At 44.7% G+C, this 21,951-nt stretch overlaps 1 protein-coding gene across 2 annotated transcripts in view; it reads right to left on the bottom strand.

Moving 5' to 3' along the window:
• LOC144680923 (uncharacterized) overlaps positions 1-21,127 on the bottom strand; it is a 32,473-nt gene extending 11,346 nt beyond the window's left edge. The window contains exons 1-4 of one of the 2 annotated variants that reach the window (XM_078542475.1): positions 20,669-21,127; positions 16,381-16,510; positions 15,091-15,281; positions 45-134 (exon numbers count right to left, since the gene is read on the bottom strand). In XM_078542475.1, coding sequence (XP_078398601.1) covers positions 45-134; positions 15,091-15,215 — 215 coding nt within the window. In that variant the 5' untranslated portion in view covers positions 15,216-15,281; positions 16,381-16,510; positions 20,669-21,127. The remainder of the gene's footprint in view (positions 1-44; positions 135-15,090; positions 15,282-16,380; positions 16,511-20,668) is intronic. The other variant, XM_078542474.1, reaches the window with a different exon arrangement.
• Positions 21,128-21,951: the final 824 nt, after the last annotated feature.

The raw sequence follows: 21,951 nt of genomic DNA, 5'->3' as shown, positions 1-21,951 counted from the left end.
TAGTATTTAAATGCTAATGTCAGTTGAATTGTACAAAATCCTACCTCTCTTTTAAACTCCATTCTTTTAGCCAGTCCTTCCATGCTTGTAAATTCAAGTAAGATCTTCTGAGTCGGTTCCAGCTATTGATTAACCTTTTGAAAAAGGAATTAGAAACATTCAATATATTAGGGTGCTGTGGACAGAGAGAGAGGGAGAAACATAAACAAGATCATAGGATCGTAATAGGAGCAGTTGGCCATTTGGCCCTTCGAGCCAGCTCCGCCATTCAGTAAGATCATGGCTGAGCTGAGCTGATTGTGTCCTTAACTCCGCTTTCCCACCAGCCCCCCAATGACTCCTTTGTAGATCAGACAAGCTGCATATTTGTGATCAGGCATTGATACATGAAACTCATATAATCTTGCAAAGGTGCGGGGTAGAGGGGGTGGGGGCGGGTATGCTCAGAAATGATCTTCCGTGTATTGTGTAAAAACTCAATTCTTCATTTCTAGAAATCATCAGGTTCCATAGTGACATGATGCTCTAAATCTCACCTATGCCTTGGAGGACCAGGGCTAAGAGAGGACTGTACTTCTCCACGCAGGAAGAAAATTATTGCAGCCCACTACCACAGCTGCAAGGTAGCATTACAGTCCTATCAACTAGGAAATTGTGTGCGATATGAAGAGAACAATAAGAATTTTATGCAGCAAGCCTGGTTAGCAAATGGCACAGATCTTTTGGACACTGTTGATGCAGTTACCTCGCTCACAAATCAGTAAAATAATGAATCTAGCAAAGGAATGGTTTAAGATGTTTGCTTCATAATCTTGTAGATTTTCAGCCAATTAGATTGCAACCTGGATATCATAAGTAGATATCTAAACTTATTAAATGTGAATCAATACAGAACCAGCAACCATATTCAAAATTACAAAATACACCATTTCCATAAACATTTGAATTTTTACATTTTTCAAGCTATCTAGTGTGCTCAAAGCTATCAAATGCACTCAGCAATCAGCATTAAAAAGTAAAAGGAAATTGCTTAAATAATATCTGAATTTATTCAGTTTTTCAGTTAGTCCAAAAAAATTGTTCCGCTATACAGTACATGCTTGAGAGCACCACTGGATCCCCAGCAGATCTTCACCCATTTTAATCTCAGAATCTATACTTTCCACCCACCCAATGCCCCCAGGTCTCAGGGTCTAAACTCTCCCCAATTTCAGAGTCTAAACTCTCTTCCTCACCGCCGCCCCAATCCCACGGCCTCCAGCATCCGGGTGTAAACTCTCCCCTCTCACTCCGTTCAGTCTCAACGCTCTCCCCACTCTCTTCATCCAGCCTCCAAAATCTTCCCTCTATCCCTCCAGTGACCAAACTCTCCCTCTCCCTCCAGCCTCCAAAATCTCCCCCCTCCCTCCAAACTCTCCCCTCTAACCTTCCCATGTCCAACCCCTCCCCCCACCCCTCCCTCTAGTCTCCAGGCCTTGGGCCTCATGATCTTCCGGGCCTCGGGCCGCCCAAACTCTCGACCCCCCACCACCCTGACCTCTCTCTACAACCCCCTCCTTGACCTCTCTCTCCCTCCCCACCCCCCTCCCCCTGTCAACATTTCTCGACTACTCCCACCCCTGGACTTCCCTAATACTTACCTCCTTGCCACGGTCCTCACTGCTCCCCAGTCAACTTCAAATCTGAAGCAGGGCCAGCTAGAAAACTTCACTTCTGGTTTCCAGCTGACCCTGTGAAGAGATCTCTGGTTGGTGGGAAGTGTAGAGGGGGGAGGGAAAAATGTGGGGGAGGGAAAAGAGGGGAAGGGGAGGGAAAAGGGGGAGGGGCAGGAAATAAGGGTGTGGAAGTGGTAGGGAATAAGGGGGTGTAGAGAGAGGGAGAGAGAGAGAGAGCAGGGGAGAGTGTGGGAGGAAGAGAACTGCTGCGATCTGGGGGGGTAGGGAATGGGGCGTTTTATCTGGAAGAAACCTCTGAAGAGGAATCTGGAGGCACCCTCCTTGAAGTCCTGTCACAGCGCTCACCCACACCCTCCACCAGTGCACAGACACACACCTCAGTGAGACCTAGCTTTAGAATAGCCTCAGGATCGCAATCTGGTGAGCACATCGCGCTGTCTGATCCACAGCAGGCAGCGGCAGGGACTTCCCAGGTGTCTGGCACTCGGAGGACTGTTGGAGGCCAGAAATTTACTGAGTCCGAGTCAGATGATGATTCTCTGGACTCGGTCATGTCACAGTTGCTGGAGCTGCAAAGGAAGGCTTGGGAACTTCAGGAAGGGATGTCCGCTTTACTCCTGAGATTGCAAGGCATGTTGGAAGAGTCAGTCTGCCTTCAGGCTGAGGTAATAGCGCCTGTAGGCCAAATGCACTGAGGTCAACACTGGTAGGATGGCAGCTGCCATGGAGACCTTGGTCCAGGACGTCGCTCCTGCACTGCTGTGTGGGCTCTACTCCATTGCTGGCGCCACAGTTGGCCTCCAACAGTGTGTAGGGAGTGCAGGGCAGCTCGGTCTCACTCTTGCTACCCCTTCTCCTCACGGAGTCAGCCTAGGGCCCTTGGGTACCCAGAAGGAGGAGGATGAGCAGGTTCATCCATCTGGATGGCCATCCATCCAGGTCACTCCAACCCATCCGAATCCTCCCTGCCTGTGACTTCAGCAGCTCCAGAGGCCAAGGAGGGTGCCACTGCCACACAGCAGTGCCCTGAAAGCAGGCCGGGTCCCTTCAGGTCTCAGCCCTCTAGAGGACACCCGCCAAGGTCATCACACACAGGGCGCCACTGTCAGCAGGCTGCCTCCACTTCCGTTGTGGATGTCCGGGGAGCACCAAGACGTAGCGGCAGGGTTAGGAAAGTTAAGAATTAGTTGCACAGCCTGGGCACGGGTGCTAATCACTTGTACAAAATGTTCATTATTGTAAATAAACTCCCAAGAATGTCTCCCTGCCAGTGGCTCCTTGTTCTGATGAGCAGTGTTCGTGTCACTCAGATTTGAAACCTTTCTGTCCAAGATAAAAGCAGGTGTGTCAGTCCAGAGCCTCTTCCCTGTGCATAATGCAGCCTTCAGACCAAAGGGATGTTCCAGCCTCACGCTCCCTGGACACATTACTGATGCCTGCACCTCGATGGTGCTTGTCATTGCTGCCAGAATGTCGTGGGCAGGCATCACAGAGTTCCGTCATTCTCTCTGTGTGCTCTCAGCACCTTTAAGGGAGGGCTGGCCCCCATCTCTTCAGCATCTCTGACCAGTGACGCTATGCTCCTGAAGGGGTCAGGTACTGAAGGCAGGCAAAGGAGCAGATGCATTTACATCTCTATATGACCCTGATCATAGAGCGCAAGCGAGTTACCCTCGGCCAGACAGGAGTCAGACATTCCCAGAGTCTATGTGAAGATCTAATGAGTGTCCTCATTGTATGTCGTCATCATCCTCCAGCAATCGAGCAACTATTAGGGTCTCCACTGCATCTTCATGACAGGAGCATTATCATAGAGGGTATGTGCATTGCCATAAGCCAGACTTGGAGTTAAACATTCACAGGTGCAATGCGAGGATCTATGGTGTCTCCTCACTATGTTGTCATCATCCTCCACAAATCTAGCAGCTATGAGGGCCTCCTGAGCGCCTGCCTCGTCTAGCCAATGTGAGGGGTTCATCGTCATCATCATCCCCGAGGACCTCCACACCCTCATCCCCGTCAGCATCCTCCTCATTGGAGGAGACTTCCAGCTCCTGAATCTCCTCCTCAGCCAGCTCCTCTCCCCGTTGCAGCGCCAGGTTGTAAAGGGCGCAGCAGACGACAGCGATGCGTGCCACCCTCTGTGGACTATATTGCTGGGCTTCACCAGACCGGTCCAGGCACCAGAACCTCATTTTCAGCATCCCGATAGTTTGCTCCACCACGTGGTGAGTTGCAGCTTGAGCCTTGTTATACCCTCGCTCTGCTGCACTCTGAGGCCACCCACGGGTGTCATCAGCCACATTCTCTGTGGGTAGCCCTTGTCCCCGAGGAGCCATACTGGCAGCTTCTGTGGATCCTAGGATATGTCAGGGATCTGTGACTAACAGAGAATGTAGGAGTCGTGCACACTCCCTGGAAACTGCACAGACCGTTTGTGGTGGTCGCACACTAGCTGCACATTCAGCAAATGGAATCCCTTGTAGTTGACATAGTTGACCATGTGTTACAACAGAGATCTGAGTGCAGTCGATGGCACCCTGCACCTGTGGAGAAACCCGAGATATGGATAAATCCAATCGCTCTTGCATCTTGGGTGTCCTGGTCCCTGGTGAAATGCACAAAGATGTGTGCCCTCATGAAGATGGCATCCATGACCTCATGGTCGCATTTGTGGGTGGAGGCTTGTGATATCTGTCATGAAACTATAATAAGTTTCATAATATTATTGTAGTTTATTGTAAAGTAGGTTTATGGGTGTGAGTGTAGATGGTTCTGTCTGTGAGATTTAAATAAATTATCAGATAGGCTACAAGCTTGAAATTATCAAAGGAAGTTAGGGGTAAAAGGCATTTGACATGCAAATGAGTAAACATGGATGAGGTTTTAGCATGTAGGGTGTGAAGGAAATTTGCATTTTTAGATAAGTGAAGGAATTGTTTGGGTTTCAAAGGGATGGTAGGATGTTTACAACTAACAAATAAATAGGGCACGGTTATTATGTTTAATTTTCCCAAAACGTACTGACTATATTGGCAACATGAAAGATTTTTATATTATGGAAAAAGTACATTTCAAAAGACATATAGAACAATGGAATTTATAGATTAAAGAGACAGAAACATATAAAGAATGAAGGAAGTTGTGGGACCATGTAAGATCTAACAGGAGTGTGTGAAACAGCTTTGGGGAAGCTTCAAGCCACTTTTGCAAAAATCTGCTGTGTCCAGTAACTAAAGTTGGAGAAAAGCCTTTGGAATTCTACTGTCAAGTGAGTGCTGTGATAGATTTTCTGGCTTGCTCTTTAAATTGAAAACCTATTTTGGACTGTTGCCTTAAATGGGGTGTGTGTTGGGGTCAGTTTAATTAGGAATTTTGGAATTTGTTATAATATTAAGTACCTGTAATCTTGTGTATGTGCCTGAAATCTTTTCTTCTGTTCATAAATATTTTAATTTAGTTTTTCAAATCTCTAAAGATATTAATATACTCATTACTTCTGAATTCAGTGCCGTAATCTTCTCATAATAAATACAAATTGCAAAACTGTTGTGATGGTCTGGCCAAGTTTCCCTTATGGATTTGGTTTATCTGGCACACATCACCTGCCACGTCATAATATATCCCACAGAGGTCAATGTGGAGCCCTGAAAGGAGCCACTGGTGTAGAAATTGAATGCCGCGGTCACTTTCACAGCTAGTGGCAGTGGATGCCCTGCATGTCCCTGTGGCACTAAATCCAGCAGTAGCTGGCAGGTGTGACTGACCAGTTCCCTAGGCATGCATAGTCTTCAGCAACACTGGTTCTCAGTCCTCTGCAGGAATGAAAGGCGGCATCTATAGATTCTGAGTCTAGCTAGTGCCAACCAGCAACGGCTCGCTGAGGCTCTTCAGTGGGGTGTGTGGCAGCCCCAGCAACCCCTTCTTCCAGGGTGCTGCTCCTCCGTCTGCGCAGCCAGGTGCCTCAGTCGCTCTCTTCTCAGTCACCTTCGCTCTTTGTACGCCACATGGCATACAGCTAGTTCACCAGGCTCCATGATCCTGATGTAGTCCTCCTGCAGGATGAGAGAGATGCATGAGTTAGCATGGGTGTACTAAGAACCTGTCTTGGTTAAGTCTGAATGACCCTTAACGCATCCTAGAGAGTGTTGACCACCACTTGGATGGCCAGAGATTAGTGTGCTTCATGGCTGCCCAAAACCGTACCCACCTCCATCCCACTCCACCTGACCGATTGGCAGCAGCTTTGCCATTGGACTGTGTGCTGTGCTCTCAGCTCAGGCACAGGCATTCTCCTACCCGCATTGCAAGGCTGCACTGTTAGTTTGAACCATGGAGGAGACTGGTCAAACCGGGATGGTGACATTGCAAGGGGCTGTGAGCACCTCCAGCAGTGACTGCTCCATGGCCAGCTTTAGCAAGGAGATTGTACAACGTGCCCGGTTGTCCAACTGTTCTGCAGTCCACTAAAATGCTCATTGCTTTGAAGTCTGTGCCCAGGAGGGTGAAAAGCTCTGGAGCACTTGGTGGTATTTTGATGCCTCTGTGTTGCTAGAGGCCCGACTCCAAAAATATCAATGTGGCTGCACCTGAACTGTCTCAGCTACAGAGGAATTATCACTTTATAAGATTTCCCTAATGTATGGCCGCTTCCCTCACCCCGGATCCCCCCCCCCCCCCCCCACCCACCATCCCGCACGTGTTTGTGTGCTACCTTCAACCACAGGGCATCCTTTCACCTCCCTCCCCCACAATGTGCCTCAACCTTGAAGTCCAACGGGCGACCCGGATGAGCGCTCCGCAACATTACTGCATACTCACCTCCAAGTCTCCCTCAAAGTGCAGCCCACCAACTGCACGCCTTTACATCTGTTGTGAAACACGTTGGCGTGACGTGGGTGGATGATCCAGCGGGGTGGGGATGATTCCGGTGGACTGGGTTTATAATGATGTGCAGATGTATTACAATGAGGTGCCCGATGTCCGATGGCGGGAAACACGGCCCACCGTCGGCGGGCAGTACAGACGATTGCAAACTAGTTTCCCAACGTTGTGTAACTAATTTTTGGCCTCATCACCATATTGTCTGCTGACGCCACCAAACACACCTGACACCAGTGGGCACAGACGATTCCGCCCATGGTTTTATAAAAAGGAAATCATGTTTAACCAATTTATTGGAGTTCCTTGAAGGACTGACATGTGCTGTGGATAAAGGGTAACTGGTGGATGTACTGTACTTAGATTTCCAGAAGGTTTTTGTAAAAGTGCCACATCAAAGTTTATTGCAGAACATGAAAGTTCATGGTAAGATATTGACATGGATAAAAGATTGGCTAGCTAACAGGCAGCAGAGAGTTGGCAGAAATGGGTCTTTTTCTGGTTGGCAGGATGTGATGAGTGGTGTGCCACAGGGATCAGTGCTGCGGCCTCAGCTTTTTCCAATTTATATAAATGACTTAGATGAAAGGACTGAAGGAATGGTTGCTAAATTTGCTGACAACACAAAGATAGGTAGGAAGTGGACGTAAGGAGGCTACAAAGTGACATAGATAGATTAAGTGAGCTAGCAAAGATCTGGCAAATGTGAAATTATTCATTTTAGGAGGAAGAATAAAAAAAGCTTATTATCTAAATGGTGAGAGATTGTAGAGCTCAGAGATTCAGAGGGATCTGGGTGTCCTGGTGCATGAATCACAAAAGGTTAGTTTGCAGATACAGCAGGTAATTAGGAAAGCTAATAGAATGTTATCATTTATTGTGAGGGGAATTGATTACAAAAGTAGAGAGGTTATGCTTCAGTTGTACAGGGCATTGGTGAGACCACATCTGGAGTATTGTGTACAGTACTGGCCTCCTTATTTAAAGAAAGATGTAAATGTGTTAGATGCAGTTCAGAGAAGGTTTACTAGACTAATACCAGGAATGGGCGGGTTGTCATATTAGGAAAGGCTGGACAGGTTAGGCTTGTATCCACTGGAATTTAGAAGACTAAGAGGTGACTTAATTGAAACCTTTAAGATCCTGAGGGGTCTTGACAGGGTGGATGTGGAGAGGATGTTTTCTCTTGTGGGAGAATCTAGAACTAGAGGTCACTGTTTAAAAATAAGGGGTTGCTCATTTAAGACAGAGATGAGGAGAATTTTTTTCTCTCAGAGAGCTGAGTCTTTGAAACTCTCTTCCTCAAAAAGTGGTGGAAGCAGAATCTTTGAATATTTTTAAGGCAGAGCTAGATAGATTCTTGATTAGCAAGGGGGTGAAAGGTTATCCGGGGTAGGCAGGAATGTGGGGTTGAGGTTACATTCAGATCGGCCATGATCTTACTGAATGGCAGAGCGGTCTCAAGGAGACCAGTGGCCTACTCCTGCTCCTAATTTATATGTCTGTATGTAATATATACTTAAGTGTAAAGGACAGAGGGGGAGAAGAGTTTCTGGTGTATGTGCAGGAGAATTTTCTACATCAGTACGCTTCTGACTCAACAAGGAAGGAGGTATTGCTGGATCTGGTCCAGGGTAATGAGGAGGGCCATGTGGACCAAGTGTCAATAGGGAAACATCTAGGGGACAGTGATCATTAGAACATGACTTTTAGGTTGGCTACGGGATAGAACAATGAACAATCCAGAGTAAAAATAATTAACTGGGAGAGGGTCAATCTCATTGGTGTGAAAAAAAATCTGACCCAGGTGAATTGGGATCAAAGATTGGCAGATAAAACTGTAATGGAACATTGGATTGCCTTTAAAGAGGAGATGGTTCAGGTACAGTCAAGGTACATTCTCATGAGGGGAAAATGCAGAACAGCAAAGCCAGAGCTCCCTGGATGATGCAAGAGATCGAGAGTAAAATGAAACCTAAGAAGGATTACGGGTCATAATTTTCCAATCCCCCTTTGATACAGAGGTGACCCCCCCAGAGAACTGGAGAATTGCAAGTGTTATATCCGTCTTCAAAAAAGGGTAAAAATGGAGGTTAGAGTACAAAAGCAAGGGTGTTATGATAAAACTGTGATAAATGCTGGTTCGCCCTCAAGTGGAGTATTTTATCCAGTTCCGGGCATCAACACTTTAGGAAGGATGTGAAGGTATTGAAGGAGGTACAGAAAAAATTCATGAGCACGGTTCCAGGGATAACGGACTTCTGTTACGTGGATGGATTGAAGAAGTGGGGCTGTTCTCCTTGCAGAAGAAATTATTAAGAGCAGATTGAATAAAGGTGTTCAAACTCATGAAGGGCGTAGACAGAGAGGTGGGGAGAAACTGTTCCCATTTCCAGAGAGGTCCAGAATCAGAGGATACCGATTTAAGGTGATTGGCAAAAGAAGCAACAGTGACATGAGGGATAACTTTATGCAGCAAGTGGTTAGGATCTGGAATGCACTGTCTGAGTGTGTGGTAGAGGTAGATTCAATTGAGCCTTTCAAAAGAGATATTTAGGTTGGCTACAGGAAAGAACAATGAACAATCCAGGGAACAATGCATCATCCAGGAAGCTCTGGCTTTGCTGTCCTACCTTTTCCCCTCATGAGAATGTACCTTGACAGTACCTGAACCATCTCCTCTTTAAAGGCAATCCAATGTTCCATCACAGTTTTATCTGCAAATCTTTGATCCCAATATCAAATGGATATTTATTTGAAGAGAAAAAAATGTAATAATACAGGGCAAAAGCGGGGGCCTCCTTCTGTCCTGTCCCAACCATTCTATGATGCTATGAATAACAGGTGCCGTGTTGATAATACAAGTTAGAACCAGGCGGAGTATAGAAAGTTCAAAGGGGAAGTGAAAGAGGAAATAAGGCAGGCAAAGAGAGGATATGAGAAGAGACTTGCAGCTAACTAAAGAGAAAACTCTTTTATAGCCATATAAAAGCGTAATAAGAGGTGGGGTGAGGCTAGTTTGGGACCAAAAGAGAATATACTTATGGAGACTCATTTAACTAACTTGATTCAGTTTTTTGATGAGCTAACAGAGAGGGTTGATGAGTGTAATGCGGCTGATGAGGAGTACATGGACTTCTAAAGGATGTTTGAAAAGTACCATATAATAGGTTTGCCAGCAAAGCTGAAGACCATTAAATAAAAGGGAAAATAGCAGTATGGATACAAAGTTGGGTGAGTGACAGGAAACAGAGAGTAGTGGTGGACAGTTATTTTTCAGGCTGGAAGAAAATATACAGTGGGGTTTCCCACGGATCGGTACTAGGACGACTGCTTTTCTTGATATATATTATTGACCTGGACTTGGGTATACAAGGATCAGCTAATTTGCTCTTGCAGAGAGCAGTATGGACAGGACAGGTCAAATTACCTCCTTCTGCACTGCAACCATTTGATGCTACTATTATTATTGCTCGCTACCAGATATTTAGGAAAGATAGGGAAAGGGAAAAAAGATGAGGATGGGTAGCAGTATTGATCAGAAACTGTTATAGTGCTGGAAGGAGATGGTATAGTTGAGGCGTCAAAGACAGATTTTAACTGAGTATATGCTATAGAGCCTAAAGTATAGGTCACCATACAATGGGAAGGATTTGGCATAGCGTGTTTACAGGAAAATTACAAAAAGATGTAAGAACTACAGAAGTGATAATAGGGGATTTCAATTATCCTAATATAGACTAGGGAGTCTATGCAAAAGGGAGAGGAATTCCAGGAATTGCTCTCCCTTTCTCTATCAGTGTTTCCGGCCCAATGAGAAAGGAAAGAGGGCAGAATTTTGCCGTCGGTGAGCAGGGGGCGGGGCCCTCTCACCGACGCATAAAATGACGCAGGATGACGTCGGGAGGAACCCCCGACGTCACCCCACCCCATTTAAATTTTCAGGAAGGCCTAAGGTTGGCGGGCAGGCCAGGAGCCCCGGCGGCAAATAGAGAAAACATGAAACCTCATCTAGTGGCGGGATGAGGTTTCATGCAGGGTTTTAAAAATTATAATAAAGTTATTCTGTAAATTATGAACATGTCCCAACTCATGTGACATTGTCACAAGAGGGGACATGTAAGGGATTTTTCTATTCTCAATCTTTAATAGTTTTAAAAGTCGAAGTGATCTCCCTGAGGCTGCACTTAGCCCCAGGTAGATGTGCGCTCTTTCGTGCGCATGCGCGAAAGAGCACACTCTCACTTTTAGGGATTCCCCTCCCACCCGCACAGGAAACGCATAGTGATTCCCGGTGGACGTCACGCTGGGCGGGCCTTAATTGGCCCGCCCACGTAAAATGGCAGTGTGGCCTGCTTCGCTGGTGGCGATCGGCTCCGCGCCAGCTGGAGATTGGGTCGGGCCCGCCCGCCCGACAGGCAGAAAATTCTGCCCAGAAATCCAAAAGCAAAAACTGCGATGCTGGAAATCTGAAATAAAAACAGAAAATGCTGGAAATACTCAGCAGGCCTGGCAGCATCTGCGGAGAGAGAAACAGAGTTAAAATTTCAGGTCGTGAGAAAGGAAACAGTGCTGGGTCTATTTCTGGGGAATGAAGTAGGGGAAATTGAGCAGGTTGCAATGGAAGAGCATTTAGAGAACCATGATCATAATATCAGGTTTAGAATAACTATGGAAAATATACAATGAAGTGTTTGTCTGGAGGAAAGCTAACTTCCGTGAGTTGAAAAGGGATCTGGCCTACGTGGACAGGAGCCAAACTTTGGTAGTCAAAGCAATAACTGAACAATGAGAGGTCAGAGCACAAAAATCTAGGCTGACATTCCAGTGCAGTACTGAGGGAGTGCTGTATTGTCAGAGGTGCTGTCTTTCAGATGATGCATTACACCAAAGCTGTCTGTTCTCTGAGGTGGACATAAAAGATCCCATGACTCTAATTTGAAAAAGAGCAGGGGAGTTAGTCCTGGGGCTGATTGAACTGGTGGGGGGTGGGGGGGGCGGGGGGGGGGGCGCGGAACCATTGGAGAGCATGCCCCACCCCACCCCTCAAAGCCACATGGGCGTGGAGATGACACACTCCGTGCCAAAGTGCCCCACAGCCACAAAGTGCTGTGGGATGATGAATGAGGGCTAAGTGGGACTTCCGCACGTGTGGGGCTGCCAGCCAATCCGATTGGCCAGCAGCTCCATCAGTCCCGGCAATGCCAGGAAGATGTCAATGGCAGCTGAAGCTAAAGGAGAAGAGGAAGATCAAGGCCCATGGATCCCAGAAGCAGGTAAGCCTGGGGTCTTGGGCCGGCAGGGTTTGGGTAAGTTAGGGAGAGGGGCAGGCTTAAGGGAGGAAGCAAACAGGAAGGAAGGCGGGTGGGGCGGGGTTCAACCTAAGGTCGGGTCCACCCCGCATTTAGCAAAGAACAGCCCTGGAGGAGTGACCCCCACCTTCCTTCCTTCCAGCCCTTTAACAACTTGATGTGAAGAATCGGCTTTCCACTCCCACCCTGCTGCCCACTCCAAACATTTTATGGCCTGGGCAGTGTATTATCAGGGTCAGTTGGCTTGATAACAAACCTAATTGACCCTCAATTGTTCATTTAAACATGGTGGGTGGGCTGCTGATTTCAGCACCCCCCCCCAATCCCCCACACCATATTATGGGGGTGAGCTCAGGGGTGGGCAGGAAGGGGGTGGGATGGGTGCCCACCCCATTTTATGGACCCCCCTCCTGTGGCAGACACGGCTGCCAGGGGCACATAAAATTTAGCCCATGGTGTTCCAGCACATGTTTATTCCTCAATCAACATCATTAAAAAAAATCTGGATGTTACCACTTTGCTGGTTGTGGAAGCCCATTGTGTACATTTTGACTGCTGTCGTTCCTACAGTCTAACAGTGACTATACTTCAAAAGTATTTCATTGGCTGTAAAGTCATCTTAATGTCAGTGGTCGGTTAACTTTTAGAGACAGTAATCTGGGGAAAGGATTTGGAAAGTGAGGGCTTACAAAGAAAAGTCAGCATGGATTTGTTAAAAGCAAATCGTATTTTACTTCAACAAAGAACTCAAACAAATTAGTAAGAGAGGTTTGATGATCTAGTAAAATTGATGCTATGTAACTGGACTTTCAGAAGGCATTTGATAAACCACCACATAATAAAATTGTTAGCAAAATTAAAGTCCATGGAATTAAAGGGACAGTGGCAGAATGAATACAAAATTGGTTAATGGACAGAAAGCATACAGTAATGGTGAAATGCTTTTGAGGTTGGAGGGAGGTTTTACAGTGATGGTCACAGGGGTCAGTATTAAGAACACTGAACTTTTTGATATAATTAATGACCTGATATTTGGGACATAATTTCAAAGTTTACAGGTGATATGAAACTCAGAAATGCAGTAAACAATGTGGGGGATAGTAACAGACTTCAGGGGGACATAGACAGACTGGTGAAATGGATTGAGACGTGGCAGATGACATAAATGCAGAGAATTGTGAGGTGGTGCATGTTGGTAGGAAGAATGAGGAGGGACAAGTAAGTACTAAATAGGACAATTTTAAAGGGGGTGCAAGAACAGAGACCTGGGGGTCTCTATATACACAAATCTCTAAAAGTTGCAGGACTCATTGGGAAGGCTTTTAAAAAGCATATAGGATCCTTCCTAATGGAGGAATGGGGTACAAAAGAAAGGAATTCATGCTAAATGCTTATAAAACACTTGTCAGGCCTCAGCTGGAGTGTTGGCGTGGATTTTGCTCTCAAAGGTGAAGGAACTGCTTTCACCATTCACCTCGCATATAACTGCCCACAGCCATTTTGCCCCCTCGTCAGTGGAAATTCCCACTGATCCAGCAGCCTCTACAGGGGATCTGTGAACAGGGCAAGCAACAGCGAGTTTCTTCAGCCATTCTTCACTGAGACACACACAAAGCTCACACGAGGAGTTATAAAGCAGAAATATAAATTAAATTTAAATGTTATAGAGAAAGTAAAATAAAAACAGAGATCAAGGAAGTGGGATGAAGGACAGAATCAAAAGAAATATTATTTTTAAAATCTGAAATATTAATTTTCTTCTGCGGGATTGAGATTACTTTTATGAATTAATTTTTCAAGGCCAGATAGGTTGTTCCACAGTAATGCTCACTTATTATGTTATTAAAAACTCATTTACTCTGAAATGTACCAGCCCTAACATTTCCAGCTGTTGCTAATGCAGAACTAATGGGTAAGTAACCCAAATTCACGGCATTTCAGTGATTTTAGTGCTGAGTCTACCGGTGAAGACTGCGACACCACGCCCTGTGGAAGAGCAGATTATTTCTGATAGCAGCTTCTAGATTTAACTGCACGTGTGCAGAAGCCCGAAGTTGCTGCCATAGATTTACCCTGTAGGACTGGTATGTGAAGATAACCTTGCTGTTATTAATATAGCCAAATCTGGATCACTGGGTTCAATTCTGGGCACCACACTGCAGGAAGGATGGAAAATCCTTTGAGAGAGATGGAAAAGTAATTTACTAGAATGTAGCCAGGGATTGAGGGATTTCATTTATGTGGTGACACTGAATTAGCTGGGGTTGTTCTGTTTAGAGCAGAGAAGGTTAAGACATTTGATACGAATGTTCAAAATCATGAATGGTGTCAATAGAGTAAATAAGGAGAAATGGTTTCCAGTAGCAGTAGGTAACCAGGGGGCACAAATTTAACGTGTTTGGTGAAAGACATGAAGAAGCAAATTTTTTTTAAAAAACAGCAAGTTCTTGTGATCTGGAATGCAATGCCTGAAAGGGTGGCAATAGTCGATTGAATTGTTGCATTTTTTAAAAATTGGATAAATACTTGAAAGGGAAATAAAATTACAGGGATATGGGGAAAGAACAAGGTAGTGAGAGTAATTGGCATCTCTACCAAAGAGCTGGCCAGGCATGATGGGTCAAATGGCCTCATTACATCTGCTGCCTCATTCTATGTGAATGGGTTAAGAAATGTAGACAGTGTTGAACATTTTCAGTCCATTGTGTCGCTGTGGTGAATGCTGTTTTTGATCACTTATTTTGTTGTTAACCCATTGACCCATAGTCTGAAAACAAAAGCTGTGCAACATGTGATAAAATTATAGGATTATTGGGTTGGCGGTAAATTGCTGCATCCCACTATAGCCAGGATTCTCCAAATAAAGTCCAACAGTACAATACACTACATTTTGCTTTTCTCCTGTATGTTGGGCAGACCAAGTTATTTAAGCACCATTAAATCCTGAGTACTGAGCATTGCATCAGTGAATAGCAGTGACAAGGCGAAAGCCTACCAGCATAAATTTTGATTGAAAGCACATTTTGGAAGCTATAAAATTCAACTGGAGTTTATCCCAAGGACCAACATGGGCACACTGCTTTCTCATCATACTATGCTTAATTTGGGAGTGCTTGATGCTGACGCTGGCTATACAAAGTCTGTGAGGATTTCTCTTTCCCAGCAGTGACACAGTGTTACAAACGCCAACAGATGTTCAGAAAAAGAGCATGTTACAGTACCTTCTTGATGCCTGAATGCGTTGGGTCGAATCACTGCCAGACCACCGAGATAAAATATACTGTAGAGGAAGTGCAGATATTAATAAACCAATCTGCAAAACAGCAGCTGCAGTTAGCTGAGGCATCCCAGTTGTCACCACCTTCTGCTTTCACTAACAATACGAGGACTTGAAGATAACCAACTTGCACTGCTGTTGATTGAAAGTACAAGAATATTAAATACATGGCAATTTTTTTTTGAAAGTCACATAATATAGAGGTTTCAAGTTTGACACTATTTTAAGCAATTGAGTGGACTCAACTACAAAATACATGGTATTGCGTTCCCAGGTATCTTGTATTCAGTCTGATATTCATTTTGTTTAAACATCATTTTGCATGGGAATTTACTAAGTGTTCTAATTATGCAAAAGGATCATAAACAAGTGTTGTGAAAATGAACAAAATAAATACATGTTAAAAGAAATGTAACAAAATGAAGAGTCTTATATTAAAATGCAACATAGCATATTGACAAAGTGTGTTATGATTGCTTTTTTCCCCCTAAGTATTTGAATGTGACTTGCAACCGATGAGTTTTAATATTCCCAATGTTAAGGCACTGATACTTGATCACAACACAGAGATCAATACAATTGTGTGGAGCAGTCATTAAAAACAGTTTAGTAATATGTTGGCAACAATGCAACGAATATTCCACCACACTCCACCCCAATGTCAATTTTCTTTTTCTTAACTGCAGCAGGATACATTTCCAGGAGTGTTGGTAGCCCTGCACAATCTAGCCATACTACGTAAGTAAACCTAGACAATGAATACCATTCAACTATATATGGCATTGAGAACAAATTCAATATAACAATGGCTTGCATTTACATTGTATCCTTAATGTGGAAAAGGTGCTTCCTAGAGCTCAATATATGTCCAAAACTACAAGCTTTCTAGCACTTTGGAGTAAGAACTATGCATGAAACTTTGCAACCCACCCCCACCCCAGCTCAGGGACACTAAGGCTAACCACACTGTTCCCGCCATAACCCCAACTAAAAAAAAACTTGCCTAACCCAGTACTACTAGGTATTTGTGTCTTCTTGATCTTGACATCTCAGAGCTACACTAACAGTATGCATCTACCCACTGATGCAGCAGGAGAGCAGAAATAAAAACTCAGAAATTTAATAAAACAAGAAATAAGAAAGGACTCGCCTTTACATATTTTCTTTCATGTTCTCAGGACATCGAAAAACACTTCACTGTAAATTAAGTAATTTTGAAGTCTATTACACCTACCATTATTTAAATGAGACCCGAATGTTGAAATTTCCTGGGTCTCTCACTGCCCTTCATTAATATCACGTCTTGGGTGTTAAGGGCAGTTTCTCAGACTGGTTAGAAGTTGGTAGCGGAGCGCCATCAGGTTCTGTTTTAGGAACGCTTCTGTTTACTGTGAGAAATGATTTGCATTTGGGTCTGGCAGAAATGCTACCCAAATTTGCATACTATATAAATATATTTATTATACATTTACAGAAAACAAGAAAGTGTAAATAATTTGCAGAAAGAAAGCAAGTGGCGATAGTGATAAGATGGTGGAAATGGTAAATAAAAGTACACAATTTCAAAGTTAATAAATGGGAGGTGGTAAAAGAAATAAAAATGCTAATTATATTTGAATGAAGGAAAGCTGGGTGAGGGGGAAGAGGAGGAGTTTGAAATTCTGGTTCACACCAGTTGCACCAAATAGCTATAAAAATAATTAATGGATACCAGATTTTAAATAATCAATTCAGATACTGTACTTAATGAGAACTTTTAAAAATAAGAATGGGGAAATGTTTGTTCCATGCTGGACTCTAAAATATTAATGCGATTGTGGCTTGCGCCAATTCTATGATCTCGCTTTGTAGTTTGCAACAATTCAGTAATTTTCAAACTTAAAATGTAAACACTCTCTATTCCCCATTTTTTTTCTCCTAAGTATCTCAGGTGACATAATAAGTATAGCCCAGACAACCTACTGGTAGGGAGCCTGCTGGTAAGGCTCCAATAGTACTGATATGAAGTAACAGACAAGTGTAGAAAAGTAATCCAAGAAATAAACCATAATAACTTACCCATTTGGAGGAATACATAGCTACAGCTTTCTGAGCACCTCCCCAGAACTTAGGAACTCAAGTGCGTGGGAAGAAACTGAATCTGTGCCCACCCAGACAGGGGTACATTTGAGCTTCATAGTGCATCACTGCACTTTCTCAATTCAACAGAGTTAGCTGGAGCCATACTTAGCACAAATGATGATAGTTGTAGTTGTTGGAAGTCGATCATGTCTGCCCCAGAACATCGCTGCTGGAGTTTCTTCGGGTAGTGACCCAAGTTCATCAGCTGCTTCATCAATGATCTTCCCTCATCATAAGGTCAGAAATGGGGATGCACAAAGTTCAACACTCTTTGTGATTCCTCAGATACTGAGTTCCTTGTCTATATGCAGCAAAACCTGGATAACATTCAGGCTTGGGCTGAAAAGTGGCAAGTATTGTTCGTGTCACACAAGTGCCAAGCCAGTGCCACAAGTACCACCTCCAACAACAGAGAATCTAACCACCTCTCTTTGACATTCAATAGCATTACCATCACTGAATGCCCCATCATCAACATACCATTGACCAGGAACTGAATTGGACCAGCCTTATAAATACTGTGGCTACAAGTATAGATCAGAGGCTAGGAATTCTCCTGACTCCCCAAAGCTTGTCCACCATCTACAAAGCACAAGTCAGGAACATGATGGCATATTCTCCAATTGCCTGGATGGCTGCAGCTCCAACAACACTTGGCACCATCCAAGACAAAGCAGCCTGGCTGACTAGCACCCCACTCATCATTCTAAACATTCACTCCCCCCATCACTGATGCATAAAGCAGCAGAGTGTGCCATATACAAGGTGCAGTGCAGCAAACCTCCAAGCCTCCTTCACCAGCACCTTCTAAAGCCACAACTTCTACCACCTAGAAGGACAAGGGCAACAGGTGTATGGGAACACGACACCTACAAATTCCCCTCCAAGCCACACAACATCCTGACTTGGAACTATATCATTCCGTTCCTTCATTGTTTCTGGGTCAAAATCCTGGAACTCCCTCCCTAACAGCACTGTGGATGTACCTACGCCAAATGGACTGCAGCAATTAGGGATGGGCAACAAATACTCGTATCCAATGGAAGAATTAAAAAAATTGGTAACAAAACAGTGATGTAAAATTTTTATTCACATCATCTCCCTTCTTAATAACATTTCTACTGAGTTCATCCTTCTTCGCAACATATATTTAGGGCTGGATTTTCCCTCCAGGTAACTGTTTCTGGGTCCCAAACCAACCCCTGGGAGCGAACAGTCAGTCTTTGGGATTTTCACGAATGTGTCCCCGCACCCCCCCAGCCCCCGCATCCCCTCACACCAGCATGGTTACAATTTCCCTATCCAATTAAGTGCAGTGGGTGGGCTCTCAAAGCTGGAGGGCCAATCAGAGTCCTTCCAGCTGGAAAGGAGCAGCAATGGGTGGTAAGTAGCTGAGAGGGTGCTACAACACCTTGCATCACATTTTTTTAAAAATGCAGCCAAGTTCTGCAGGGCAGCCTTTGGTTGCAACCCCACCCAGGCAGATGAGGAGGGGCTTTAGGCCTGCCTGGAACACTGGTGTTCAGCCTACCACTGGATGCCCATTCCCTGTCAGTTAAACTGCAACCTCCTCCCCCCACCACCATCTGGTCAGGAAATTGAAAAATCCCAGCGGGCCTCTTTTCAGTGTGTTTGGCTGCCCGTATTGTTTGGGGGGTGGGGTGGGGTGGTGGGTAGCCCTGCTGGCTCTGAACCCACCCTCGATTTTCGGGCCTCATCCTCCTCCATTCCCTCCCTCGTCAGGGCCTGTGAATTCAACCCTTTATATTTAGATGGAGATTAATTTGATTACACTTTTATTTATTACTTTCCACAGTGATAGTTGTGACAAACCATTCACATTCAAACGCAAACTAAGACAGAGCTTAGGCATAAGGGGAAAAAGTCAGACTTGGGATGTTTTCTGGATTTTTTTTTAAAAAGCCACTGAACATGTCAGGCTGGTCACAACCCAGGAAAGGTGTGTGCGCCACTCTTGTTAGAAGACTATGTATCACCTGAAGAACTTTTTGTTTGCTTGTTCAACATTGAGCTAAAAGACAGGTCTGAACATTCCAGTCATCCAGGGGAATGCCAAATTAGGCACACAATCTATCCCTTACTTTGGCCCATGTTTTCACTGTAACTAGGAACATAAACCTTCCATTTTAATTGCAGAGGGGAAGATGAATCTCTAGATATGACGAATAGCACAACACCCTTAAATCTTGAACTGAAGGTTACATGATGTGCCTTAAACAGTCTCCCTCATCCAAGTAACAGAAGGGATTTGGTCCCTTCTGATAAAGTTGTATCAAGAAATGAAGCATCCCACAACAAAAGAGGGGCTGGATGAGCGAAGTCTTACAATGTTACCTGGTATAACTTTGGTTGTGGTCATGCAGTGGTTTCCTAACTGAGACTATTTCCTCGCTGTCCTCCTGGCTGTAGTGAGCAATGAACAGCCTGCCAGGGAAACAAAAACAAAAATACCTGGAAAAACTCAGCAGGTCTGGCAGCATCTGTGGAGAGGAGCACAGTTAACGTTTCGAGTCCGAATGACCCTTCAACAGCCTGCCAGGGAATATATGGGGAAGCTCTTTTTGGGGGCGGGGGGTAGTCCGTGAGCAGTGAAAACTTCTTGTGATTTTTAATTACAAAGTTCACAAAAGAGGTCAAGCTTCCTACAGGCATTCTCCTGTTGCTAAAAAAAACAATGACCTCATGTAGCCCTATTTAAAAGTTTTGATGATTGTGAGCTGGTACGAATAAGGAAGCAAAATTGCTTCTAAGCGTAAATCGCGATGCGTCAGCAATAGGCATGAAGGTGGATCTTTTCCTAGTTTGAGAAAGCCTTTCAATATCAAATGTTGACCAAAGAATCGGCACAACAGCCCGCTCTCCTAAATCGCTGAAAGCTTCTTTACAGTCAAGAAGCTGCTTAAAGGTGGTGAACGGTGCGAACAGCGTGATCAGGTTGTCAACACACAGGATTGGATTTGTGTGTGTGATGCGGAGTCACAACTACGAGGAACTAGGCTAGAAGGACCGATGTTTGGGGCTTTGTTTGAAATGTAATTCATCTAATATTGTATGTACAAAATAAACTGGGATTTGGATCTCTGGTCTCAGAAGGCAAGTCCCATCCATCGGAACGCCCGCAAATACAAACTTAATTACAGATCACAGAGACCACGAAAGCAAATAGAAGATATGTGATGTGAAGCTTTTCTTTAAAACAAAAACCTTTGATTTTTTTTAAAATTTTAAAATTTCAGCTATAAAACATGTGAACTCCCACCAAATCAGCCAGTCACTGACTTCCCAACTTTTAAAACCGGTTACTGCAAACACTCACTGAGAGTTGGCCCTAGAGAGCAAAGGGTAAATTAAACAGTGAGCATGAAATGGGCCCAACTTACCAAACACTGGATATTTTTTTATTATGTGAATTTTGTAAAATGTCAGCCCAGCCTTTGTAGCGCTTTCTATAAAACTCTCTCTAAATCCACGGAAGCTTTGATCGCTTTCACCATCCACTGTCAAAGGCACTGGGGAAACAACTCGACAAGGGCAGACCCGCGATTGGCACCTCACAGCATCATTGCCGTATCTTCGGCCGCAACAGAGTCTAAACAGGAACTGAACATTGCAGCTGCAGCGTGCAAACAAGTGGTGTGGTTTGTGCGCGTGTGTCGCTCGGATTCGGTGCTGCGTCTCGCGGCCACAATTCAGCGGCCCTCAGACCGCAGGTGGGGCGACCTTGACACCCCCGTTTCTCGTCCAATAATTTCGCCCCACGACTTGTTCAGGGGCCGTTTCGCGCGGCGCCACGTCCCCACTCCCTCATATTGAGAAAGCGACGCAGCCCTGCTTAGAAGCGACTATTAGTAATCAGATACAAGCAAAATACTGCAGATACTGGAAATCTGAAATGAAAACAAAAATAGCTGGAAAAGCTCAGCAGGTCTGACAGCATCTATGATGGAAGGCAGAGTTAATGTTTGGAGACATCGGAACTAAAGAGAAATAGAAATGTGGTGAAATATGAGCTGTTTCAGGGTGGGGGGGTGGGACAGGTGGAGCTGGATGGAGGGCCAGTGATAGGTGGAGGCAAAGGAGAGATTGCCAAAGATATCATAAGCAAAAGGACAAATGGGTGTTGACGGTGGTGATATTAGCTAAAGGATGTGCTGATGACATTAAGGGTAGAAAGCAGGATGAACAAGTGACAGATGGCCCTAGTAGGGGTGGGGTGGGGGGGGAAGGGATCGAAATAGGCTAAAAGGTGGAGATAAAACAATGGATGGAAATAAATTTTAAAAATAATAATAGAAATAGGTGGGAAAATAAAAATATACATATAAAAAATATATAATAATAATTAGAAAAAAGGTGATAAAAAAGAGGGTGAGGATGGAGGAGAGAGTTCATGATGTGAAGTTGTTGAACTCAATGTTAAGTCCAGAAGGCTGTAAAATGCCAAATTGAAAGATGAGGTGCTGTTCCTCCAGTTTGCGTTAAGCTTCACTGGAACATTGCAGCAGGCCAAGGATGGACATGTGGGCATGAGAGCAGGGTGGTGTGTTGAAATGGCAAGCGACAGGAAGGTCTGGGTCATGCTTGCGGACAGACCAAAGGTGTTCCACAAAGCGGTCACCCAGTCTGCGTTTGGTCCCTCCAATGTAGAGGAGACCGCATTGGG

This window comes from Cetorhinus maximus, chromosome 5 (genome assembly GCF_964194155.1).
Source record: "Cetorhinus maximus chromosome 5, sCetMax3.hap1.1, whole genome shotgun sequence".
Lineage (NCBI taxonomy): Eukaryota > Metazoa > Chordata > Chondrichthyes > Lamniformes > Cetorhinidae > Cetorhinus > Cetorhinus maximus.
Note: the sequence above shows the minus strand (reverse complement) of the source record. Positions and strands in the feature narration are given on the sequence as shown.